The sequence below is a fragment of the Tachysurus fulvidraco genome, chromosome 12 (assembly GCF_022655615.1).
Source record: "Tachysurus fulvidraco isolate hzauxx_2018 chromosome 12, HZAU_PFXX_2.0, whole genome shotgun sequence".
NCBI classification, from domain to species: domain Eukaryota; kingdom Metazoa; phylum Chordata; class Actinopteri; order Siluriformes; family Bagridae; genus Tachysurus; species Tachysurus fulvidraco.
In genome coordinates this window covers 22,406,213-22,430,970 of record NC_062529.1, presented here as the reverse complement: position 1 = coordinate 22,430,970, position 24,758 = coordinate 22,406,213, and the positions used below count along the sequence as shown (strand labels likewise).

The window sequence follows — 24,758 nt, the reverse complement described above, 5'->3', positions numbered from 1 at the left end:
AAGGTGTTCAAATCTGCTTTCAGTTTTGGGGTATAAATTCTGAGCAGCAACAGAACTACCACAGACATCACCAAGAACACTCCTAACTTTTGGTAAGCAATTATGACATTTCATAATTTTCTACACTATCAGCTTATTTTTGTCATTATTTTGTTTTCAAAAATACAAAACTTTGCATTTACTTTTTCATTCACAATATTCAATGGATGTTTTATTAGTATTAATAGAAAATAAAGATTTATTTATATTTATTTTTATTTTATATTTATATTAATTTATTTATAATCTAAATATTTAAGATTTTCAGTTTGAGATGTTGGAGGTTATTTACCTACATATTTTTAAAAAGATATATTTCTTGATTTGTTCAGCAACCTTTTCTGATAATTAAATTATGTTTATTGCTTGTGGAAATAGTAGAAATATCCTACCCTCACACTAAGACATTGACTAATTTACAAACCTCTTCTAAATATCCGACAAAGTTGTATATGATTAACTTCTCCTTTCTATGAAAATAACTGAGTTAGAACGCATTTGTCTGGGGCAAATGTGAGGCAGTAAAAAGGTATATATGTTTATAATAAAGATGAATGAACTAATTAGTGACTCAGCCATTTTGAAGAACTCCAGGCAGAATCAAAATAAAAGAAGCACTTCTTGTTTGAAATGCAGCTCTAAAAATTGTACTGATCATGTTTTGTTTTTCTTCAGGGACTTCTGAAAATTCACAGAAAGCAACTACTGTTACTTACTGTTGACACAGATGATGCAGATAAAAGTACGTACTACAGATTAGCATTTTAAGTACTGAAAATAATTTTGTTCATTGTAATATTTATCCACAATTGTTTTTGATTAATTACATATACTTACCATCTACAGAACAACATATAGTTGCCAATTAATCGTTTTCCTTTAGTAAAATCTGTGATTTGGGATCAGCACAGATGGAGTCAAAGCAGCAAAAAGGTGAGTAAAAACTGAGGTGACATCAATGATGTGGAATAACATTAGGGGGAAAAAAGAGAAACTCAAATTCATTTTTAATTTTAATTTAATTAATTTTGTTATCCATGTTATTTTTCCTACCATTTAAATGCTTCGAATATTACTGGAGTAAAACATAAAAGCAATATAACGTACAAAACCTGACTATTAAAATATTTCTAACAAATATATACATATAAATCTATATCTATAAATATATATATATATTTATTTATTTATTTTCAGATTTTCTTGCATTTCTGAAAACGCTGGGACTTAAAAAATACTTCCCAAATAAGCTGACTATGAAGTTTTTGCTGGAGATCAACAGTGCCAGTTTATCTGATAAAGACGTTCAGTCACTACATGAGATACCAGAGGCTTTCCTTCGCAAGCTGCTAATGGTTAATTCAGATTCCCGAACTGTAATTTGTGCACCTGGTGAAAATAAGGAAACAAACGATTTGTTTGCTGAGCAGAGCTGTGACTCTACCCCAAATCTCCTCGATGTACACGCTGCACTCTTCGCCTGTGCTGACAGTTTCCTTCAGCAAGAAATGGCCCTAAAAATGTCAATGTGCCAGTTTGCAGTGCCATTTGTGTTGCCTCAAAGTGCTCATAATCAATGCACTCTGATGTTATGGGCTCTTAGAGGTATCCTGAAAGAATGGCGTCCCCACTCTATGACAGAATCTAAAGGGTTTGTTCAAGACAGTGTTGTTCATGCAAAAATTCCTATGATATCATTTGTAAGGCTAAGCAACTGCAGCTTGACCAAGTCAAAGGTGTTGAACCAAGTGTTAAAAAATTCACAGCAGCACCAGGATTTTTTTTGTTATCAAGAAATGATCGGAGGATCTACTCCAAGAGTCATCTCTAATGGCATGGTTGAAATATGCTGGAGTTTGCCATGTGGAAACAAAACCATTGATGTCTTTCCTGAGCCAGTGGTTTTTGCTAATTTAAGAGATGTGTGCACATTCGAAACCCAATTCATTTTCCTTTCTCAGGTGTCAACAGCTGTCTTTATGTTCCTAGACAGTGTTGATGAAAACGAACAAAGGTTGTTTGCCTCTTTACAAGAAATGAAATCCAAATGCTTTCTTGTGGTCAACACTCCAGGAAATATGAGTGAGAAAATAAAGTTATCAATTAAAGCAGCATTTGATACTCTGCAACTGGAAAGAGATCACATCATTCAGAAAAGCAAAACAATGAATTTTGCTGCATTTTCAAAGATGATCAGTTCTTCCATTACAAAAGTGCTGGGTGAGCATCACAGGGCATGTAAAATTGAGTCTATGAAGACAATTGCTCAAAATTTAGGCCTTAGAATTGATGAAAATGATAGCACAGCCTGTGTGTCAGCAAACAAATCAGCAGAGGAAATCATGAAATGCATTGGAGTTCGTCCCATAGTGGAATATAAAAAATCACATCTGCCACTGCAAGGTGAAAACTGGAAAAGACTGGCTCAGATAGAAAAAGAGCAATGTCGATTACAACATTCAGGGGTGTTGAGTTTGGAGGAGTATAAGGCCCAACTTCAAAATGAAAAAGAAGAAATTAGAAAAAAACAAAGCAACCATAAAATTGCAAAAACAATGGACATCTTAATAAAGGCATTGTCAACCTCAGATGATATCGAACGAGCCTATTTTCTCAGATGGTTGGGACTAAAGCTGGACATGCGATCACGCAAACACATGACAGACCTTCGGCACAAATACAGAGAGTGTGAACAGAAGAAAGACAGAGATGCTATAGCCCAATTAGACCAGGAACTGATTGACGCATCTCTTGGCATTGAGCATTACCTGAGAGAGCTGGGACAAATCTATGAGGCTGCTTCATTTGGTTCACACAAAATAACTGATAAAATGAGCAATCTTCCTACTCTGTCTGCCAAACTGCTTCTGGCTGGATTTCCTTTTGAAATACTTGATGGAGATGCATCAAATATCCCAGAGAAATGGGTGAGCGATGTTCTCACGGAGCTTCACAAGATGGTTAAGGAAAGGAGCCGTTTGCTGGTAATAACTGTGTTAGGGGTTCAGAGTTCTGGTAAATCAACACTGCTCAACACTATGTTTGGAGTCCAGTTTACAGTAGGTAGTGGAAGATGCACACGTGGAGCATTTATGATTCTCCTACCTGTGGGTGAAGACTTGAAGGAAGAGTTACTTTGTGACTTTGTCCTTCTGATTGATACAGAGGGTTTGAAATCACCAGCACTGGCACAATTGGAAGACAGTTATGATCATGACAACGAATTAGCTACCTTTGTGATTGGTCTTAGTGACATAACCATCATAAACGTAGCAATGGAGAATTCCACAGAGATGAAGGATGTCTTGCAGATAGCAGTTCATGCTTTTTTACGGATGAAGGAAATTGGTAAAAAAAAAAGTCTGCCACTTTGTTCATCAAAATGTTGCTGGTGTATCAGCACATGAGTAAAACATGACAGACAGACAAAAGCTTCTGGACAGAAAAGAAGCCTCATGTGAAGAACTTCACTGATGTTATGGATTATGATGTGGAAAAGAATAACTGGTATATACCAGGCCTATGGCATGGTACACCACCAATGGCACCAGTTAATACAGGCTACAGTGTTGCTGTTCCTGATTTTAAGAAAAAACTCTTGAAGATGCTTAAAGCTAGAAAAGGTGAACAACTCTTCCAGATTCCAGAGATCCTGCAATGGATCAGTAGCTTATGGAAAGCAGTGAAGTTTGAGAACTTCATCTTCAGTTTCAGAAACACTCTTGTGGCCAATGCCTATCACAACCTTTGCAAAGAGTTTTCAGACTGGGAATGGTCTTTTAGAAGACATATCTTGTCTTTGATTTCTAAAGCAGAGGTTCAACTGTCTAACTCTGAAACAAGCAGTATTCATGGGGTTGTTGATGCCCTTAACAAAAAAACCGAAAAGGAGCTCATGATTCAATCAGAAGAAATGACAAAGAAATTGAAAGACTACTACAAAAGGAAAGACCGTAGTGTGCATTTGGTGGAAAAATACAAAACTGATTTTAACAAAAGCATTAAATCTCTGCAGACTGAAATGAAGAATGAAGTGAAAAAACGATTAGATCTGGCTATTGAGATGAAGAAAAACACTGCAAAATTAGAGGAGATACACAGTAAGCAAGCTGCAATGGTCGAATCCCAAGTTCTGCAATTACTTCAAAAGTACAAAGATCGCAATGATGAAGTGTCTGACGAGGATCTCAAAGCCGATTTTGAAAGAATGTGGAGAAGAGAGATTGCAAACTTCACTGGTCTAAAAGAACGGGATGTTTCCGCTGATGTTTTGAAGCAATTGCGAGCAAGCCTAGAAAATCGCCAAGTCAATGAGGATTTGCAGAATGTTACAAATTTGACACATTATGGGCAAGACGTTTTCAAAGCCAGGAAAAAAACATATAAATACGGGAAAAGGTTTACATGCTGTAAAGGATTTTTTTACAAAAAAGTCTACAAAGCATGCTATACAGATTATTGCAGATGATGCCATTAACAGTTGTAGAAGGATGATTGAACAGTGTTCACATTCCAAAAGTGATTACCAAGAAACATTTACAAAAGATGTCCTTGATGAAATTGATGCAAACCTCACAAAAGAAAATAAATACAATACTACATTTGAAATTGAGCTTAAATTGCACATTTGTGGAATTGCCTCTCGGACATTCCTTGAGATGCACAGGAAGTATCTCTCTGAGCAGGATCCTGTCAAGCATTTACAGAGACTTAAGAATCAATATCTCTCTAATTTTATTGATTTGTACAGAGAGAGGGATCAGTGTCAAAAGAAAGCGCAAAACTTTACTCAGCTCTGTCTCAAACCAGCAGTGACTGAGTACATGTTTTGGAGAATAAATCTACTGCGTATAGTTCACGATCACTATTTCAGTACACCATTCAGAAGGAACTGCTGGAAAAATCAAATTTCATTGAATTTGCAGTGTACATTTTATGTTATAAGAATTATATGAAAGACTGGATATACAATCACATTGTTAGATGCTTTTCCAAAGACTTATCTCTGCAAAAATTAAAAATGAAGAAGCTGGAAATCATAATAAAAAAGATCACAGAAGCAGTGAAAACTTGTAAGCTTGAAGCCAGTGGCTCTCCTTTGCCTAATGATGCAGAATGTACCACAAAATTGATCCAAAATCTTTGCAAAACTATGAGGGATGTCATAGCAATACCCATGAGCACAGTGGACAGTGTCCTGTTTCAGAACACAAGCTGTTGTTATTCATTTACCAAAAGTCTTTGTGAATGTATCGATGACCTGAAACAGCAAATATCAAAGGGGATCTGGGAGTCAACTGATATCAAAGAGACACTGGAAAATGTGTCAGTAAAACCCCAGGATGAGCTTTTCAAGAGGGTGTTTGGATGTGTAGTGCAGTGTCCATTTTGCAAAACACCATGTGAGGCAGGAGGAAAGGAACATCAGCTACACCATGCAGCTGTGCACAGACCACAAGGCATTGGAAGGTACAGAAATAGAAAGACTAATATCCTTTGTGAAGAGATCTGCACATCTAGTGTTCATGGCAATGGAAAATTTCTAAATCATGACACAAATTTCCAATGTCATCCCTACAAAGACTACCGGAAATATTACCCAGACTGGCATATTGCACCTGACATGTCAATAGAAGCCTCAGATTACTGGAAATATGTGCTGGTGACATTCAATAAAGAATTTGCTGAAAGATATAAAGCATTGCCAGCTGTTTATCCAGATGAGTGGAATCAAATCACCAAAGATCAGGCTTTTATTAGTCTGAAGCTTATGTTTAATATTAAATAATGATAAATTTCACTGCAAACATATTGAAATTGGTGAAGAAGACAAAGTCCATCACTCAAAGTTCTATCACTTATGTTATTGCTCAGGTGAAGCAGAAACTGGAGCAATAGTTATGCCTGAATCAATGTTATTAGAATTATGAAATTGAGGGATTTAAATGGTTTCTAAAAAACACTATATCTGCATGCCTTATGCTTTTTTTTATGGTTTTAGGTGGTTGGATTATTTATTTGACTGATGTTAATTAAAATGTTACAACTGTTTACTTTGTTATACATGTTACTGTTAGTAATTATTGTCTGAAATTCAGTTGAATGTATTATTCAGAACATATTGTATGAACATGGAGTATGTTAATGATTTAACAACATAAATGATTTGTACATAATATCAATCTGACAATCAAAACCAGTTGCAATGGCAAATGTCAATGCAAACTGATTTATATATAATCTAATATAATATTATAAATGAATAATTTCTGATTTTCTTTTAGTCTATCACTGTTTTTATCATACATATCTACACATGCTAAAAACGTCGTTGGGGGAAAAACAGCCATGATATGTAAATGAGGGAGAAATAATACCAGCCTGTGTAATGGGTCACTGGCCCAATTTTTTCGGTCAACAGTAGAACATTGGTCCAATGACCCATTACACACACCTAAGCAAAATAAAGCTTATTTTCAAGCTTAATTTTTTTTAATCTTTCTTTCTATGGAATAATTAGAGGTGTTAGTCTGTGTATATGTGTATGTGTGTGGTTGTGTTTGGTTGTATGTGTGCTAGCATGTGTGTTCAGGCTTTCCAGAAATCCTCCTTGCAAGCCAGAATACACACATAAACCCTCCACACACACACATTAACACACACCAAACACAGAAATACACATGCAAACACACACAAACGATAGTATGGCGACAACCTTCATAAACCTCAATGTAAAAAGCCTGAAAATAAGCTTTTTATTTGCACAGGCCTGTGTAATAGGGTAATAGCACCACCTTTTAGACAACAGTAAAAATGACAAATTTTACCTCTTTCAAGCTGAGGGAACCATTAACAAGCAAGAATGCATGTTCCATGTCATGGCCACGCAACTGAAACAATGTGGTTATAATGGCAGTTAATGTAAAAGAAAGAGAAAAAAATTAAATCTGATGCTGCACAAAAACTAGCAATGCATAAAAGCCAATGTTGTTAGTAAGTTTTGACTTATTTAAGATTAATATGTAAAAAAAAAAAAATCCAGTTTGTGTTTTTTATATTAAAAATAAGTCATTTTGTGTGTATTATTGTTTTTTTGCACATTTGTGGTCACAAATTTAATAAGTAATTAATAAAACTGAGCTTGATTAAATGATTTATAAGAATACAATTAAAATATGTATCTGATATATTTTGATATAAAATTAATTTTATTAGATTTATGGACATTTTTGGTCTCAAAGCACACGCAGGGGTTTAAACTCAGAGAAAGTTATGGCCAAAATGGGAAACTAATATATATATACTCACTCACTCATTTTCTACCGCTTATCCGAACTTCTCGGGTCACGGGGAGCCTGTGCCTATCTCAGGCGTCATCGGGGATAATAAGTAAAACCTTTTGTGGAATAAATAAATAATAACAGTTTCTTTCTGGATAAAAATGAATACAACTAATCAATGTAACAAATGTAACTAGATTTGTAAAGTTTGTCGCAACAAACTTTGATGTTGGCTTTGACGGTGCAAGTATTCGCAAAGGCCCGGCGCATTTTGGAGGCGAGTGGACAGAAAGATTGTGGTTTCGGAGGTGAGCGGACATGAGCATGTGCATGTCCATGTTGTGCAAATTTTTAATTTTCACGTGACGTCACGTGACGTGAAAAAAGGCCAATTTGAGATTCTGTACCGGGAATGCCAGAATTCAGACCAGGGTCTACGACATATCCGAATTTGGTGCATGTGGCTCGAACGCCCTAGGACGCATTTTTTTAAATAAATTTTTGTCTATGAATAATAATAATAACTAGATTTGTAAAGTTCGTCGCGACAAACTTTGATGTTGGCTTTGACCGTGCAAGAATTCGCAAATGCATTTTGGAGGCGAGTGGACAGAAAGATTGTGAAAGCTACTGGACCGCTAGGGTGCCAATACTTTTAGAGGTGATCGGCCATGAGCATGTGACGTGATCCGAATACCTGTGGGGCAGTTCCCTTCATGGTGTTGAGTTTGGTGATGTGTCACATGTCCATGTTGTGCAAATTTTTTATTTTGCTTGTTTTGGGGGCGGAGCTTCACGTGACGTCACATGATGTGACCAGAATACCCGTGGGGCAGTTCCCCTCATGGTGATGAGTGTTTTGGTATGTCACATGTCCATGTTGTGCAAATTTTTAATTTACCTTGTTTTGGGTCGGGGCTTCACGTGACGTGACCAGAATACCCGTGGGGCAGTTCTCCTCAATGTGCTGAGTGTTTTGATATGTCACATGTCCATGTTGTGCAAATTTTTGATTTCGCTTGTTTTGGGGTGGGGCTACACGTGACATCACGTGACGTCACGAGACGTGCCCATAATACCCGTGGGGCAGTTCTCTTCATTGTGCTGAGTGTTTTGATATGTCACATGTCCATGTTGTGCAAATTTTTGATTTCGCTTGTTTTGGGGGCGGGGCTACACGTGACCTGACGTGACGTCACGTGATGTGACCAGAATACCCGTGGGGCAGTTCCCCTTAGTGTGCTGAGTGTTTTGATATGTCACATGTCCATGTTGTGCAAATATTTAATTTTGCTTGTTTTTGGGGCGGGGCTACATTTGACATCACGTGACGTCAGGTGACGTGACGATAATACCCGTGGGGTAGTTCCCCTCATTGTGCTGAGTGTTTTGATATGTCACATGTCCATGTTATGCAAATTTTTAATTTCGCTTGTTTTGGGGGCGTGGCTACACGTGAAGTCACGTGACATGACCAGAATACCCGTGGGGCAGTTCCAATCAATGTGCTGAGTGTTTTGATATGTCACATGTCCATGTTGTGCAAATTTTTAATTTTACGTGACCTTACGTGACCTCACGTGTCCTCACGTGACGTTACCAGAATACCCATGGGGCAGTTCCCCTCAATGTGCTGAGTGTTTTGATGTGTCACATGTCCATGTTGTGCAAATTTTTGATTTTGCTTGTTTTGGGGGCGTGGCTACACGTGACCTCACGTGACGTCACGTGACGTGACCAGAATACCCGTGGGGCAGTTTCCCTCATTGTGCTAAGTGTTTTGATATGTCACATGTCCATGTTGTGCAAATTTTTAATTTTGCTTGTTTTTGGGGCGGGGCTACATGTGACATCACGTGACGTCTTGTGACGTGACCATAATACCCGTGGGGTAGTTCCCCTCATTGTGCTGAGTGTTTTGATATGTCACATGTCCATGTTGTGCAAATTTTTAATTTTGCTTGTTTTGGGGGCGGGGCTACATGCAACATCACGTGACGTCACTTGACGTGACCAGAATACCCGTGCTGCAGTTCCCCTCAATGTGCTGATTGTTTTGATATGAAATTTTTGATTTCGCTTGTTTTGGGGGCTAGGGTTAGGGTTAGGGTTCTCGAGGGGCAGTTCCCCTCATTGTGCTGAGTGTTTTGACATGTCACATGTCCATGTTGTGCAAATTTTTAATTTTGCTTGTTTTAGGGGCGGGGCTACATGTGACATCACGTGACGTCATGTGACGTGACCATAATACCCGTGGGGCAGTTACCCTCATTGTGCTGAGTGTTTTGATATGTCACATGTCCATGTTGTGCAAATTTTTAATTTTCACGTGACCTCACGTGACCCTACGTGACGTCACGTGACATGACCAGAATACCCATGGGGCAGTTCACCTCATTGTGCTGAGTGTTTTGATATGTCAAATGTCCATGTTGTGCAAATTTCTGATTTCGCTTGTTTTGGGGGCGTGGCTACACGTGGCGTCACGTGACGTGACCAGAATACCCGTGGGGCAGTTCCCCTCATTGTGCTGAGTGTTTTGATATGTCACATGTTCATGTTGTGCAAATATTTTATTTTGCTTGTTTTTGCGGCGGGGCTACATGTGACATCACGTGACGTCACGTGATGTGACCAGAATACCCGTGGGGCAGTTCCCCTCATTGTGCTGAGTGTTTTGATATGTCACATGTCCATGTTGTGCAAATTTTTGAATTTTGCTTTATTTTTGGGGCAGGGCTACATGTGACATCATGTGACGTCACGTGACGTGACCATAATACCCGTGGGGCAGTTCCCCTCATGGTGCTGAGTGTTTTGATATGTCACATGTCCATGCTGTGCAAATTTTTAATTTTGCTTGTTTTTAGCGCGGGGCTACATGTGACATCACGTAACGTCACGTGATGTGACCATAATTCCCGAGGGGCAGTTCCCCTCATTGTGCTGAGTGTTTTGACATGTCACATGTCCATGTTGTGCAAATTTTTAATTTTGCTTGTTTTTGGGGCGGGGCTACATGTGACATCACGTGACGTCATGTGACGTGACCATAATACCCGTGGGGCAGTTACCCTCATTGTGCTGAGTGTTTTGATATGTCACATGTCCATGTTGTGCAAATTTTTAATTTTCACGTGACCTCACGTGACCCTACGTGACGTCACGTGACATGACCAGAATACCCATGGGGCAGTTCACCTCATTGTGCTGAGTGTTTTGATATGTCACATGTCCATGTTGTGCAAATTTCTGATTTCGCTTGTTTTGGGGGCGTGGCTACACGTGGCGTCACGTGACGTGACCATAGAACCTTTGGGGCAGTTCCCCTCATTGTGCTGAGTGTTTTGATATGTCACATGTCCATGTTGTGCAATTTTTTTTATTTTCCTTGTTTTGGGGACGGGGCTACACTTGACGTCACGTGACGTGACCAGAATACCCGTGGGGCAGTTCCCCTCATTGTACTGAGTGTATTGATATGTCACATGTCCATGTTGTGCAAATTTTTGATTTTGCTTGTTTTGGGGTCGGGGCTACACTTGACATCACGTGACGTGACCATAATACCCATGGGGCAGTTCCCCTCATTGGGCTGAGTGTTTTGATATGTCACATGTCCATGTTGTGTAAATTTTTGATTTCTCTTGTTTTGGGGCGGGGCTACACGTGACATCACGTGACGTGACCAGAATACCCATGGGGCAGTTCCCCTTATTGGGCTGAGTGTTTTGATATGTCACATGTCCATGTTGTGTAAATTTTTGATTTTGCTTGTTCGGGCTACACGTGACGTCATGTGTTGTCGAGTGACGTCACCAGAATACCCGGTGGGGTGCCAATACTTTTGGCAAAAAGTGGCTACTGAGGGTTTGGACATTTCATGTCAATACTGCAGTCATTATGGAATTCTACTTTTTATACTGCATAGAACAGTACATGCAATTCTTAATGTTGGATGTATTGTGTGTGTGAGAGCTTAGAGGACTTTTCGGAATTCCCTATTCAAGTCTATGGGATGTTCCGTCGGGACTCCGAAATAAAAACTTCATCCGGAGTAAGGTCCTAAAGAACCTGTCTGAGTACGGTGTAAATCGCTCGAAAACTTGCCGAGTTACAAACCTCAAAAGTTTATAATGGAAGTCTATGGGGGAAAAAGGCCACTTTGATCTTCCGTACCGGGAATGCTGGAATTCCGATCGCTTAGAAAAATAGAAGCAACAAACTTCAGACCAGGGCCTACAACATATCCGAATTTGGTGCATGTGGCTCGAACGCCCTGGGCCGCATTTTTTAAAATAAATTTTTGTCTAAGAATAATAATAATAACTAGATTTGTAAAGTTCATCGCGACAAACTTTGATGTTGGCTTTGACGGTGCAAGTATTCACAAAGGCCGGGGCATTTTGGAGGCGAGTGGACAGAAAGATTGTGAAAGCTACTGGACCGCTAGGGTGCCAATACTTTTGATGGTGAGCGGACATGAGCATGTGACGAGACCACAGACAACCTGTGGGGCAGTTTCCCTCATTGTGCTGAGTGTTTTGATATGTCACATGTCCATGTTGTGCAAATTTTTGATTTCGCTTGTTTTGGGGGCGGGGCTACACGTGACGTCACGTGACGTGACCATAATACCCGTGGGGCAGTTCCCCTCATTGTGCTGAGTGTTTTGATATGTCACATGTCCATGTTGTGCAAATTTTTGATTTCGCTTGTTTTGGGGGCGGGGCTACACGTAACTTCACGTGACGTGACCAGAATACCCGTGGGGCAGTTCCACTCATTGTGCTGAGTGTTTTGATATGTCACATGTCCATGTTGTGCAAATTTTTGATTTTGCTTGTTTTGGGGGTGGGGCTACACGTGACGTCACGTGACGTGACCAGAATACCCGTGGGGCAGTTCCCCTCAATGTGCTGAGTGTTTTGATATGTCACATGTCCATGTTGTGCAAATTTTTAATTTCGCTTGTTTTGGGGGCGGGGCTACACGTGACGTCACGTGACATGACCATAATACCCGTGGGGCAGTTCCCTTCAATGTGCTGAGTGTTTTGATATGTTACATGTCCATGTTGTGCAAATTTTTGATTTCGCTTGTTTTGGGGGCGGTGTAAATGACCGCAAAAAATAAGTATGTGTGTGTGTCACTTTAAATGTGTTGTGTGCGCGCACGCATGCTCTCTACGTAACGTAAGCTGTAACGCAGGTAGAAGAAAGAGGTGCGGACGAGGAACACATCGTGGTTCTCACATGGTGTTTACAAAAGTTTGAAATATATATTGTAAAGGGTGGATGCACTTTACATTTTGGTTCTTTAGTACCCTTTGGCAAGCGGAGCGAGGTATGTGTCTTTATTGTGTGTTTTGCATGTTGTATTTTAAAGTGATATATAATTTCGTATGTCACGTGTTATTTGTCGAGCTCTTTTGGTTAATTTCTCATGTATGTAATAATTTATTTGCCACTTGGGTATCTGTAAATGTGTATTTGTTTAAGTAATCTGTCATTGTACATATGTTTCTTTTATTTATGAGTATATTGTTTCTTTATGTAGTTTCACGGTGCTACAACACAACGTTTCTCGAAGTCACGGTTAATGGCGCTTAAAGTGAGCGAAATAAAGATGATTAAGCACCCGTCGAAACTCTCTGTCTCGTTTGTCGACACCAAGGGGCTGCTACAGTGAAACTCGACGCTTATCGGGACTTTGCATCACTTTGCTGCTGCCCTGTTCGAGAGAGTTCATCACAACGCCGCACGAGGATCAGCACGGCGCTGCGGACGTTTGCGCAGTCACAGCGGATCCTGACGTCATTATAACTGCTAAAAGGGAGGTAGCAAGGCACCGTTTAACATTACAGATGAGATTGAGACTGTGAGTTAAATCGTATTCCCACGTGAGCTGCATCCATTCATTGGAACTCTGTAAGTTGACATGTTCAAATGAAGAGGAGAATATTTTTTTTGGACTATTAAATTGAAGGATAAAACTACAAGAGTTATTTAAATTGAATAAGTCAAATCACAAGAAAATATTCAAGTTTACTTGATTATTTAAAGACTATAAAAAACTTGTGTGTTAAATTTGAACATTGATTGTTGAAGATTTAACTTGGACATTTAAAAAGTCATACACAAAGAGTACAGTTAACTTTATTACTGTTTGTAAACACTGGAAAATTTCTGATCTATTACAAGGGAAATATTTAAATGTTAAAAGTGTTTACAGTTGTGCATTTGTGTTGATTCTCCTTGCTAATATTTTGAGTGCTTACATTTTAGAGGTCTGATGGAAATGGTATCACTTATGGCTTAAGTTGCCCAGTTTAAAGAAGTAAACAACATTTAAGAGGCCATGGAAAACCCACCTAAAAAGAAAGTAGAACCAGTTGAGGAGATGCCACTTCCAGCTGAAGAAATAAGTAACCCACCAGTGCAACAGATCAGAGCAAGCTCAAGTGAAAGAAGCTTAACAGAGAAAGGTCGAGAGATGCATGAGCTCGAAGCAAAGAAACAGGAAAAGTCCTTCCATAAGACATATGAGTCCTGGAAGCAGGCTGCAAGAGAGGCTAGATCAAATTTGAAAACATTCTCTACACGTGAAGACCTGGATCAAATACAGCAGGACATTCAAGGCAGACATGATTCAGTCTATCAGCGTTATGAACAGATTCTGCGTAACCACACTACTACTCCAGACATTGTTAAACGTATGGATGCCTGCGCTGCACTAACTGCAGAGATCACTGATCTTGTCAGTAAACGACTGGAAACATTTAATGAAAGTTACAACGAAGAACTTGTGAAGGAAAGAGTAAGGCAGGTGCTGAATAAGGATGAATATGGATCCGTCTTTGGATGTACAGTAACAAACACAGTCGTTTCAGAGTTATCACTGGGATCCGATAACCAATCAAAGACTTCTAAAGTCTCAAGTAAGCGTGCTGATGCACAGGCAGAATTTGCAGCAAAACTGGAACAAGCTAAAGCTTTACAAGAAATTCACAATCAACAAGCTAAGCTTGATAAGATGGAGCATGAGTGGAAGCTTTGTGAATCGAGAATGTTAGCGGAGATAAAGCAGAAGGAGGCTGAAATGCAGTTAAGGCTAGTTGAGGAAAAGAAACGGCTACAACAGCTACAAGTTGACAAAGAACTTAAAGTAGCAGCAGCTCGTATCAAAGTGTATAACGATTTGGAAGGCAACCTTCAGCGCTGTGAAGATGACGAAAGCCCTAGCATTCACACTGGCTGCCAAAGGACAGAGCTTACATCTCAACTGAACACGAAAGTACAGTCGTTCCTACCTCAGCAAGCATCATGTGAAGGATATGAAGTTACATCACCTCAGGAAACTGCAAATCTAGCTCAAGCAATAGCAAACTCACTAAGCACACATCGGCTGCCAGTTCCAGAACCCACTGTCTTCGTTGGTGACCCTTTAAAATTCATAGATTGGAAGATGTCATTCATGGCCCTCATTGATTGAAAACCTCTTCCTTCTGGTGAGAAAATGTTCTATCTGAAGAATTACCTTGCTGGGGAAGCTCGCAAAGCGGTGGAGGGATATTTCTATAGAAATTCTGAGGATGCGTATCAAGCTGCCTGGAAAGCGTTACAGGAAAGGTACGGGAACTCGTTCGTCATCCAAAGAGCGTTTCGAGACAAGCTGATGAGATGGCCCAAAATTGGAGCAAATGACCCACTGGCATTACAAGACTTCACAGATTTCCTACAAGGTTGTGTCGAGGAAATTCCTCACGTAAAAGGATTAGCCATCCTAAATGATTCCGAAGAAAACCACAAGCTGTTAAAGAAACTCCCCGAATGGATTGTGAGAAAGTGGAACCGAATCGTGGTGGAAGAGCTAGACACATCAGGTGACTATCCAAGTTTCAAATGCTTCACAGAATTTCTGCAAAAGGAAGCAAAAATAGCTTGTAACCCTATAACCTCTGCGCTATTTGTGAATCAAAAGAACACAGATGAAAGGTTCCCCAAGCATGCTAAGGCTCTCAGTACAAAGGTTCAGGTGAAGGACTTAAGCTCAAAAAGACCAGAAACGTACAGCTCTAAGCCAAAGACATCGTGCCTTTTCTGCAAGGATGAAAAACATCACATTGCTCAATGCTCTACATTTGCTGGAAAGACTATTGAAGAAAAGAAAGCCTTCATTCACGAAACCCACCTCTGTTTCGGATGTCTCAGAAAGGGACACATGAGTAAAGACTGTAGAAGAAGACATACATGTGGTACGTGTGGTCGAAGTCATCCTACCTGCTTACATGAAGAAAGGGATAAAGCTCCTTCAAAGGACCCTAAAGGGGCATCTACGAATGTTCAAGCAAGTGAGGAATCATAAAGTCATGACCCACACACTCACTCAATGTTCTCCTGCTACTTCCAGCATTGTGCCAGTTTTCATCTCTGCAGTGGACGAACCCCAAAGAGAAATACTAACTTATGCTCTACTTGACACCCAGAGCGACTCAAGTTTCATCTTGGAAGATCTTCTTGAAAGTTTGAATGTTGTCTCACAACCTGTGCAATTGAGGCTCAGCACCATGACAGCTGCTGACACGATCACTGTCAGTAAGCGAGTCTGTGGACTCAAAGTAAGAGGACTACAATCTGCAAGTTCTATACTACTACAGCAAGCATACACAAGAGACTTCATTCCAGTGGACAAGTCGTATATTCCCACCAAGCACACGGCGCTTCAGTGGAGTCACCTCAGACACTTAGCAAGTCAGATGTCACCACCTTTGAACTGTGAAATTGGACTTTTAATAGGATTTGACTGCCCATCTGCTCTAGCTCCCTTGGAAGCCATTATAGGTGGTGAAAATGAGCCTTTCGCGCAAAGAACTGTGCTTGGGTGGAGTATTATAGGCCTGTCTAATCCACACCTTGACCGACAAGGAAATCAGAGTTTTGTCCACCATGTTGCAGTAAAGGAAATACCTGTCCCATCGCCCAATGATATCCTGAAAATTCTTGAGTCAGATTTCAATGAAAAGGCTTATGAGGATAAATGTGTGTCACAAGAGGATGTTCGTTTCATACAGCACCTCAGTGCCAATATTAATCAGAAGGATAATGGACATTACGAGCTTCCTCTCCCATTTAAGTGCAGCAGCCGACCCTCACTACCCAACAACAAAGGGCTAGCAACCGCTCGACTACAACACCTAAAGAAACGGCTCAAGTCCAATAAACAGTATTATGATCACTACAAGGCTTTCATGGAAGAGATGATTATCAAAGGTGATGCAGAACAAGCTCCAGCTATACTAAGTGGAGAGACAGTGTGGTACATCCCACACCATGGGGTGTACCACCCTCAGAAACCAAACAAGCTGAGGGTGGTATTCGATTGTTCAGCAAAGTTTTGCGGTATATCTCTAAATGACACACTTTTGACTGGGCCTGATCTAACCAATTCCTTGGTGGGAGTACTGTGCCGTTTCAGAAAGGAGCCAGTTGCAGTTACCTGTGACATAGAGAAGATGTTTCACCAGTTTTTTGTCCCACCTGATGAACGCAATTACCTGAGATTCTTATGGTGGGAGGGTGGAGACTTGGAGAAAGAGCCTCAAGAATATCGCATGGCAGTCCACCTCTTTGGTGCCACGTCTTCACCTGTGCTAATTTCGGCCTAAAGTACCTGGCACAGCAGTACAAGGCTAACTATCCTTCAGCCTCAGCATTCATTGAGAAGAACTTTTATGTGGATGATGGGTTAACCAGTGTTCCCTCAATCAGTGAAGCCAAGGAACTAATAATGCAAGCTCAAAGAGTGTGTAAACATGGAGGTTTACGGCTTCACAAATTTAACTCAAATAAGGAAGACGTTTTGAGTTGTTTAAACCCATCATAAAAGGCAACAACATCAAAGCCTCTTGACTTTAATCTTGAAGCAACACCAGCTGGACGTGTACTCGGCATGCAATGGTCAACAAAGGATGACACATTCAGTTTCAGCATCGACCATAAGGATCAACCATTGACTCGCCGTGGTATTCTGTCTGTTATAGCCTCTCTATATGACCCTCTTGGGTTTGTCGCCCCATTTATTCTACAGGGAAAGTGTATCCTACAAGAACTGTGTCGTAGAGGTACTGAATGGGACAACGAACTTCCTGATGACTTGCGTCCTCAATGGGTGGATTGGAAAGACGATCTTCTGAAACTCAAGGAAGTATTGATACCAAGATGTTATCACCCACATACCTTCAGTGACATAGTCAGAACAGAGTTACACCACTTCTCTGATGCGAGTAATGTAGGATATGGTGCTTGTTCCTACCTCCGCTTCAAAAATGACAAGAGTGAAGTCCACTGCAGTCTGGTGATGGCTAAAGCCAGGGTCTCACCTACAAAGGTCATAAGCATTCCCAGGTTAGAACTCTCAGCCGCTGTCATATCTGCCAGAATGAGTGTCATGCTAAAAAATGAGCTGGAAATGAAGATTGACCAAGAGTTCTTCTGGACAGACTCGCAGGTCGTTTTAGCATACATTAACAACGAAGCCCGTAGGTTTCATGTTTTTGTCGCAAATCGAGTGCAGCTGATACGAGATGTCACAGATCCTAGTCAGTGGTGTTACGTAAATACAACAGATAACCCTGCTGATTATGCATCTAGAGGGCTTAATGCGTCTGCCATCTCTACATCAATGTGGTTATCAGGACCCAAATTCCTGTGGGAACAGGAAGTAAATGCAACACCATACACACCTGTGAACCTGCTTGTCGGTGATCCTGAAGTTAAATTAGTCCGAACCTTTGTGACCTCAGTCAGAGACGGAGCAGACATCCTCAGTCGCTTAAGTCGATTCTCTTCTTGGTCTATGCTTCTAAGGGTGGTTGCAAGAATAAACAGATTGGGCCACAAACAGATGTACAACGGTGATCATGTGGCAGTTGAAGAACGTGAGAGAGCTGCTAAGGTGGTCATCAAGCTTGTACAGCAGCAAGCATTCTCAAAAGAAATGCAAATAATTGAAAGAGGAGAAGCTCTACCAAATTCAAGCGCACTGTACCATCTGGATCCTATTTTGGACAATGGCATCCTCCGTGGTGGTGGGAGGCTAAAACACTCATCTCTCAGTTAAGATCTAAAACATCCTGTAATACTTCCAAAAGGTAACCACATCACTAAACTAATTGTGTCACATTACCACACCAAAGTTCGTCACCAGGGAAGAAGCCAAACTCAAATGGAGTTAAGAATGAATGGATTCTGGATCATTGGAGGCAGTAAGTCCGTTGCCAAGTTCATACACAAGTGTGTGCAATGTCGGAAACTCAGACGACCAGCTGAAGAACAGCGTATGGCAGAACTTCCTAGAGAACGTGTTGAGGTTTCCGCTCCATTCACGTACTGTGGTATGGACTGTTTCGGGCCATTTATTGTGAAGAGAGCTCGTAAGGAGCTTAAGAGATATGGCTTATTATTCACTTGTCTATCATCTCGTGCAGTCCATATTGAAATGATTGAGGACCTATCTACAGACTCCTTTATCAATGCCCTAAGGTGCTTTATCAGCCTCCGAGGAGCAGTTCGCAAACTTCAGTGTGACCACGGCACTAACTTTGTTGGAGCTAAAAATGAATTTGCAAAATCACTGAAAGAGATTGACACCAATGCCTTAGAGATCTTTCTTACAGAAAGGCAATGCGAGTTTGTCTTTAATGCCCCTTCTGCAAGCCATGCTGGAGGTGTCTGGGAGCGCCAGATACGAACTGTGCGAAATGTACTCAATGCTACACTTGCTTTATGCCCAGGCAGGCTCGATGACGCATCACTCAGAACGCTGTTCTATGAAGCAATGGCCATTGTAAACAGCCGCCCTCTAACGGTAGATGGGATTAATGATCCAAATTCACTCGAACCATTGACCCCCAACCATCTGATAATGATGAAGTCTGATGTTGCTCTTCCACCTCCAGGAAAGTTTGTAAAACAAGATGTGTATGCCACTAAAAGATGGCGCAGAGTTCAATACCTAATCGAACAATTTTGGAGTCGTTGGAAGAAGGAATACCTTCTCAACATTGCAGCACGTCAGAAATGGCATATTCCTCGCCGTAACCTTCAAGTGAATGATGTTGTAATCATCAAAGACGATATGCTTCCCAGAGGTCAGTGGCAATTAGGCCGACTGGTGGAAACCAGTGAAGGAAGTGATGGTCTTGTAAGGCGAGTCAATTTGCAGTTAGGGGAGCAAAAACAAAATCAACGCTCCAAGCCTACAGTCATTGAAAGGCTCATCCAAAAATTGGTGGTACTTATTGAAAATGAGTAATCAGCGACTGCTTTGTGATGCCATTGCATCAGACCATGTAATTAAGTTCTATAAAACCTAACATTTTAGACTTCACATGCATATAAACTGTTTGAAGGCGGTCATATTGATGTTCACAAATCATGTTCTGATTCATTCACAGTTTGTTCTGTTCTTTCATCATCTCATAATTGGTGGGAGTGTAAATGACCGCAAAAAATATGTATGTGTGTGTGTCACTTTAAATGTGTTGTGTGCACGCACACACGCTCTCTACGTGACGTAAGCTGTAACACAGGTAGAAGAAAGAGGTGCGGACGAGGAGCACATCGTGGTTCTCACATGGTGTTTACAAAAGTTTGAAATATATATTGTAAAGGGTGGATGCACTTTACGTTTTGGTTCATTTAGTACCCTTTGGCAAGCGGAGCGAGGTATGTGTCTTTATTGTGTGTTTTGCATGTTGTATTTTAAAGTGATATATAATTTCGTATGTCACGTGTTATTTGTCGAGCTCTTTTGGTTAATTTCTCATGTATGTAATAATTTATTTGCCTCTTGGGTATCTGTAAATGTGTATTTGTTTAAGTAATCTGTCATTGTACATATGTTTCTTTTATTTATGAGTATATTGTTTCTTTATGTAGTTTCACGGTGCTACAACACAACGTTTCTCGAAGTCACGGTTAATGGCGCTTAAAGTGAGCGAAATAAAGATGATTAAGCACCCGTCGAAACTCTCTGTCTCGTTTGTCGACGCCAAGGGGCTGCTACAGGCGGGGCTACACGTGACCTGATGTGACGTCACGTGACGTGACCAGAATACCCGTGGGGCAGTTCCCCTTAGTGTGCTGAGTGTTTTGATATGTCACATGTCCATGTTGTGCAAATATTTAATTTTGCTTGTTTTTGGGGCGGGGCTACATTTGACATCACGTGACGTCAGGTGACGTGACCAGAATACCCGCAGGGTAGTTCCCCTCATTGTGCTGAGTGTTTTGATATGTCACATGTCCATGTTGTGCAAATTTTTAATTTTGCTTGTTTTTGGGGCGGGGCTACATTTGACATCACATGACGTCAGGTGACGTGACCAGAATACCCGCGGGGTAGTTCCCCTCATTGTGCTGAGTGTTTTGATATGTCACATGTCCATGTTGTGCAAATTTTTGATTTCGCTTGTTTTGGGGGCGTGGCTACACGTGAAGTCACGTGACATGACCAGAATACCCGTGGGGCATTTCCCCTCATTGTGCTGAGTGTTTTGATATGTCACATGTCCATCTTCTGCAAATTTTTGATTTCGCTTGTTTTGTGCGCGGGGCTACACGTGACGTCATATGACGTGACCAGAATACCCGTGGGGCAGTTCCCCTCATTGTGCTGAGTGTTTTGATATGTCACATGTCCATGTAGTGCAAATTTTTTATTTCACTTGTTTTGGGGGCGGGGCTAAACGTGACCTCACGTGACGTCACGAGACGTGACCAGAATACCTGTTGGGCAGTTCCCCTCATTGTGCTGAGTGTTTTGATATGTCACATGTCCATGTTGTGCAAATTATTGATTTCGCTTGTTTTGGGGGCGGGGCTATACGTGACCTCACGTGACGTGACCATAATACCCGTGGGGCAGTTACCCTCATTGTGCTGAGTGTTTTGATATGTCACATGTCCATGTTGTGCAAATTTTTAATTTTCACGTGACGTCAAGTGACATGACCATAATACCCGTGGGGCAGTTCCCCTCATTGTGCTGAGTGTTTTGATATGTCACCTGTCCATGTTGTGCATTTTTTTTTATTTTTCTTGTTTTGGGGGCGGGGCTACACGTCACGTGACGTGACCAGAATACCCCTGGGGCAGTTTCCGTCATTGGGCTGAGTGTTTTGATATGTCACATGTCCATGTTGTGTAAATTTTTGATTTCGCTTGTTTTGGGGGCGGGGCTACACGTGACGTCACGTGACGTGACCAGAATACCCGTGGGGCAGTTCCCCTCATTGTGCTGAGTGTTTTGATATGTCACATGTCCATGTTGTGCAAATTTTTGATTTTGCTTGTTTTGGGGGCGGGGCTACACGTGACATCACGTTACATCACGTGACATGACCAGACTACCCGTGGGTAGTTTCCCTTATTGTGCTGAGTGTTTTGATATGTCACATGTCCATGATATGCAAATTTTTGATTTCGCTTGTTTTGGGGGCGGGGCTACACGTGACGTCACGTGACGTGACCAGAATACCCGTGGGGCAGTTCCCCTCATTGTGCTGAGTGTTTTGATATGTCACATGTCCATGTTGTGCAAATTTTTAATTTTGCTTGTTTTTAGGGCGGGTCTACATGTGACATCACGTGACGTCACGTGACGTGACCATAATACCCGTGGGGCAGTTCCCCTCATTGTGCTGAGTGTTTTGATATGTCACATGTCTTTGTTGTGCAAATTTTTAATTTTGCTTGTTTTTGGGGCGGGTCTACATGTGACATCACGTGACATCACGTGACGTGACCATAATACCCGTGGGGCAGTTCCCCTCAATGTGCTGAGTGTTTTGATATGTCACATGTCCATGTTGTGCAAATTTTTAATTTTCGATTTAAATTTTTGATTTCGCTTGTTTTGCGGGCGGGGCTACACGTGACGTCACGTGGTGTCGAGTGACGTCACCAGAATATCCGGTGGGGTGGCAATACTTTTGGCAAAAACTGGCTACTGAGGGTTTGGACATTTCATGTCAATACTGCAGTCATTATGGGATTCTACTTATTATTATACTGCGTGGATCACAGAGAGAGAAGCCGTGCCTGAGCTCTGCGCACGCTGTGTGTGTAAAGAGCTTAGAGGGATTTTCGGAATTCCCCATTCAAGTCTATGGGATGTTCGATCGTCGACTACTGGAAAACCGAAAATTCCGTCGGAAGTCCGTGTCGGAACTCAGAGCCGGTCTCCAAGTCGAAACATCACAGGGTGATCTCCACACTTAGACTTTTTGGTTACTAAAGACAAAAAAGTTTTAGTTAAACTTAACTGTTAACTCTATTATTACTGCAAAAATACTGAGAAAACTCCTCAGACCTGGATGAGAATGAGCAAACTTCTTTATTATGGTCAATCAGCCAACAAATTATAATTTGCCAAATTCAAAGTAACAAATTGCCAAATTCAAAGTATCAAATTTCCAAATTAAAAGTAACAAATTGCCAAATTAAAAGTAACAAATTGCCAAATTCAAAGTAACAAGTGAAAACCCCCAAAAAGAGCATGTCATGCAAAATCAATCAAGAAAAACAAGAATTCTCGCGACGTCCTTGCGAAAATAAAAACCGCCCACCTTGACCCGCGGGCACGGGCACGCGCCCGCACGCCCGCACGCGCCCCTACGCGCACACACACCTTTGCCTCCGAAGAACCAAAAAAAAACCTCAGATATCTTCTCAATATATACCCTGGCGCTCCTAGGAGCCCAGGTGCCATATCACCTTATTTACCGGAAACATCTCCTATGTTTTCTAAATACACTGACCCAATTTCCCCTTATTTCCCATTACCTTTCTCCCATATGCCCATTTATGGATTTTCCTCCCCTTATTTTTCAGGGCCTAGGTCTGTGGACCACTGTTTTTTTTCATTCTACATAACATGTTATTGCTATGGACCAAGGTCTGAGAACCATGGTGTTCTTCATTTTCCATAACAATTTATGAGCTAAGGTCTGGGAACCATGGTCTTTTCCCTTCTACATAACAAGATGTTATTACAAATGTGCTCAGACTGACTAGGCCTGTCAGCCCCGAATCTGGTTGCAATAAACATCTTTGGCCTACATCACCACCTACATATGTCTTATGACAGCAATTGTAATATTTTGCAAGGCCTAATACCTTACTTTGGTTATAGTATTGTAAGGAATAATATTTTAATTATTTCTACTAAGATTTTTTTCCAACATTCCCCCCTGTGAGACTGTAAAGTCTCACCAAACTTATGTTGCAGTGTTCTGGACTACCTTGTCATTTCCACTAACCCATATATCTATCTAATCACGACGACCTCTACCCCAACTTACAACAACTTACAACATTCCCCCACAACGAAAATAAAAACCCATAATACATAAAACATAAACACAATAACATAAAACAGAATATTACTCCCCCACAATGAAAACAAAACCCATAATATATAAAACATAACAAACACAATATCATAAAAAAAAAACATTACTCAATGTCCACAATTCACACATGCTCTTTCTCAGAAGGTGAGCCAGGAGTGAGCGAAAAACCCTCCAGATGCCAAATTTGAGGGAAAATTCTCACTCTGCCCGCATATATAGCACGACAGTGAAAGCAGTGTCACCAGGGTCACCGAAACATACAGCATAAACATACTAAAGGTATGGTAAACATAATAAACAGACAAAAAACACACAAAAACAGTTACAGGGCATAAGAAAACTAGCTGTCCCTACAACCACCACCAATAGTAATTGCGATGCATGGTTTAAATCCACTGTGGCGAGGGGGATGCGTAGGGATCTCCAAATGTCTTTGTGGCGATAAGCGTGGAAAGCTCGAGTTATGGGAACAACCGCATCCGAATCACCCCCTGTCCATGAGTCCATGAAAGTGGGTGGCCCTTGCATATCCTGTAGACCTTGTTGCACATCTTTGGTGTGAGATGTCCAGAGTTTATATACAAAAGAATAACGTACAGTACTGGCGTACCGCGGCCTGCCGTATATGGTGGGTAATAATATACGCATGTGCATGTCCACGTCCATATGTCCAACGACGTACCTCATATGTGTGTACCTGCAAAAACAATCCCCTGTCCAGAGAATAATCATTCTGGTGGCACGGATGAACCCACAGTCCTTCAGGGAGGACTAGATTTGCGTGTGCAAGGATAAGTGACACGGGGCGTGTGTCCTCAAGCAACGTGAACCAGGTGTCAGCCATCGGTGGGGAAGGGTATGTTAGCCAGGTGCGATGTGGTGATACACCCAGGTCGAAGTCCCCCCAGATGAAGTCAGACAGGTCTACCTCGTTGTCCAGTTGGATGCACGTGTAGCAGTAACCGGGGGCGTTGTCGAGGTGACAAGCGACACCTCGTGGGCTCGCCTCTAACCGGGCACAA

The 24,758-nt window shown here is 41.2% G+C and overlaps 1 protein-coding gene and 1 pseudogene across 1 annotated transcript; both read left to right on the top strand.

Moving 5' to 3' along the window:
* Positions 1 to 755: 755 nt before the first annotated feature.
* Positions 756 to 13,144, top strand: LOC113651447 (annotated as a pseudogene).
* Positions 13,145 to 17,270: 4,126 nt separating this feature from the next.
* LOC125146033 lies at positions 17,271 to 18,440 on the top strand. The gene has a single exon (XM_047821637.1). The coding sequence runs from the start codon at positions 17,271 to 17,273 to the stop codon at positions 18,438 to 18,440; it is 1,170 nt and encodes a 389-aa protein (XP_047677593.1).
* The last annotated feature ends 6,318 nt before the right edge of the window (positions 18,441 to 24,758 follow it).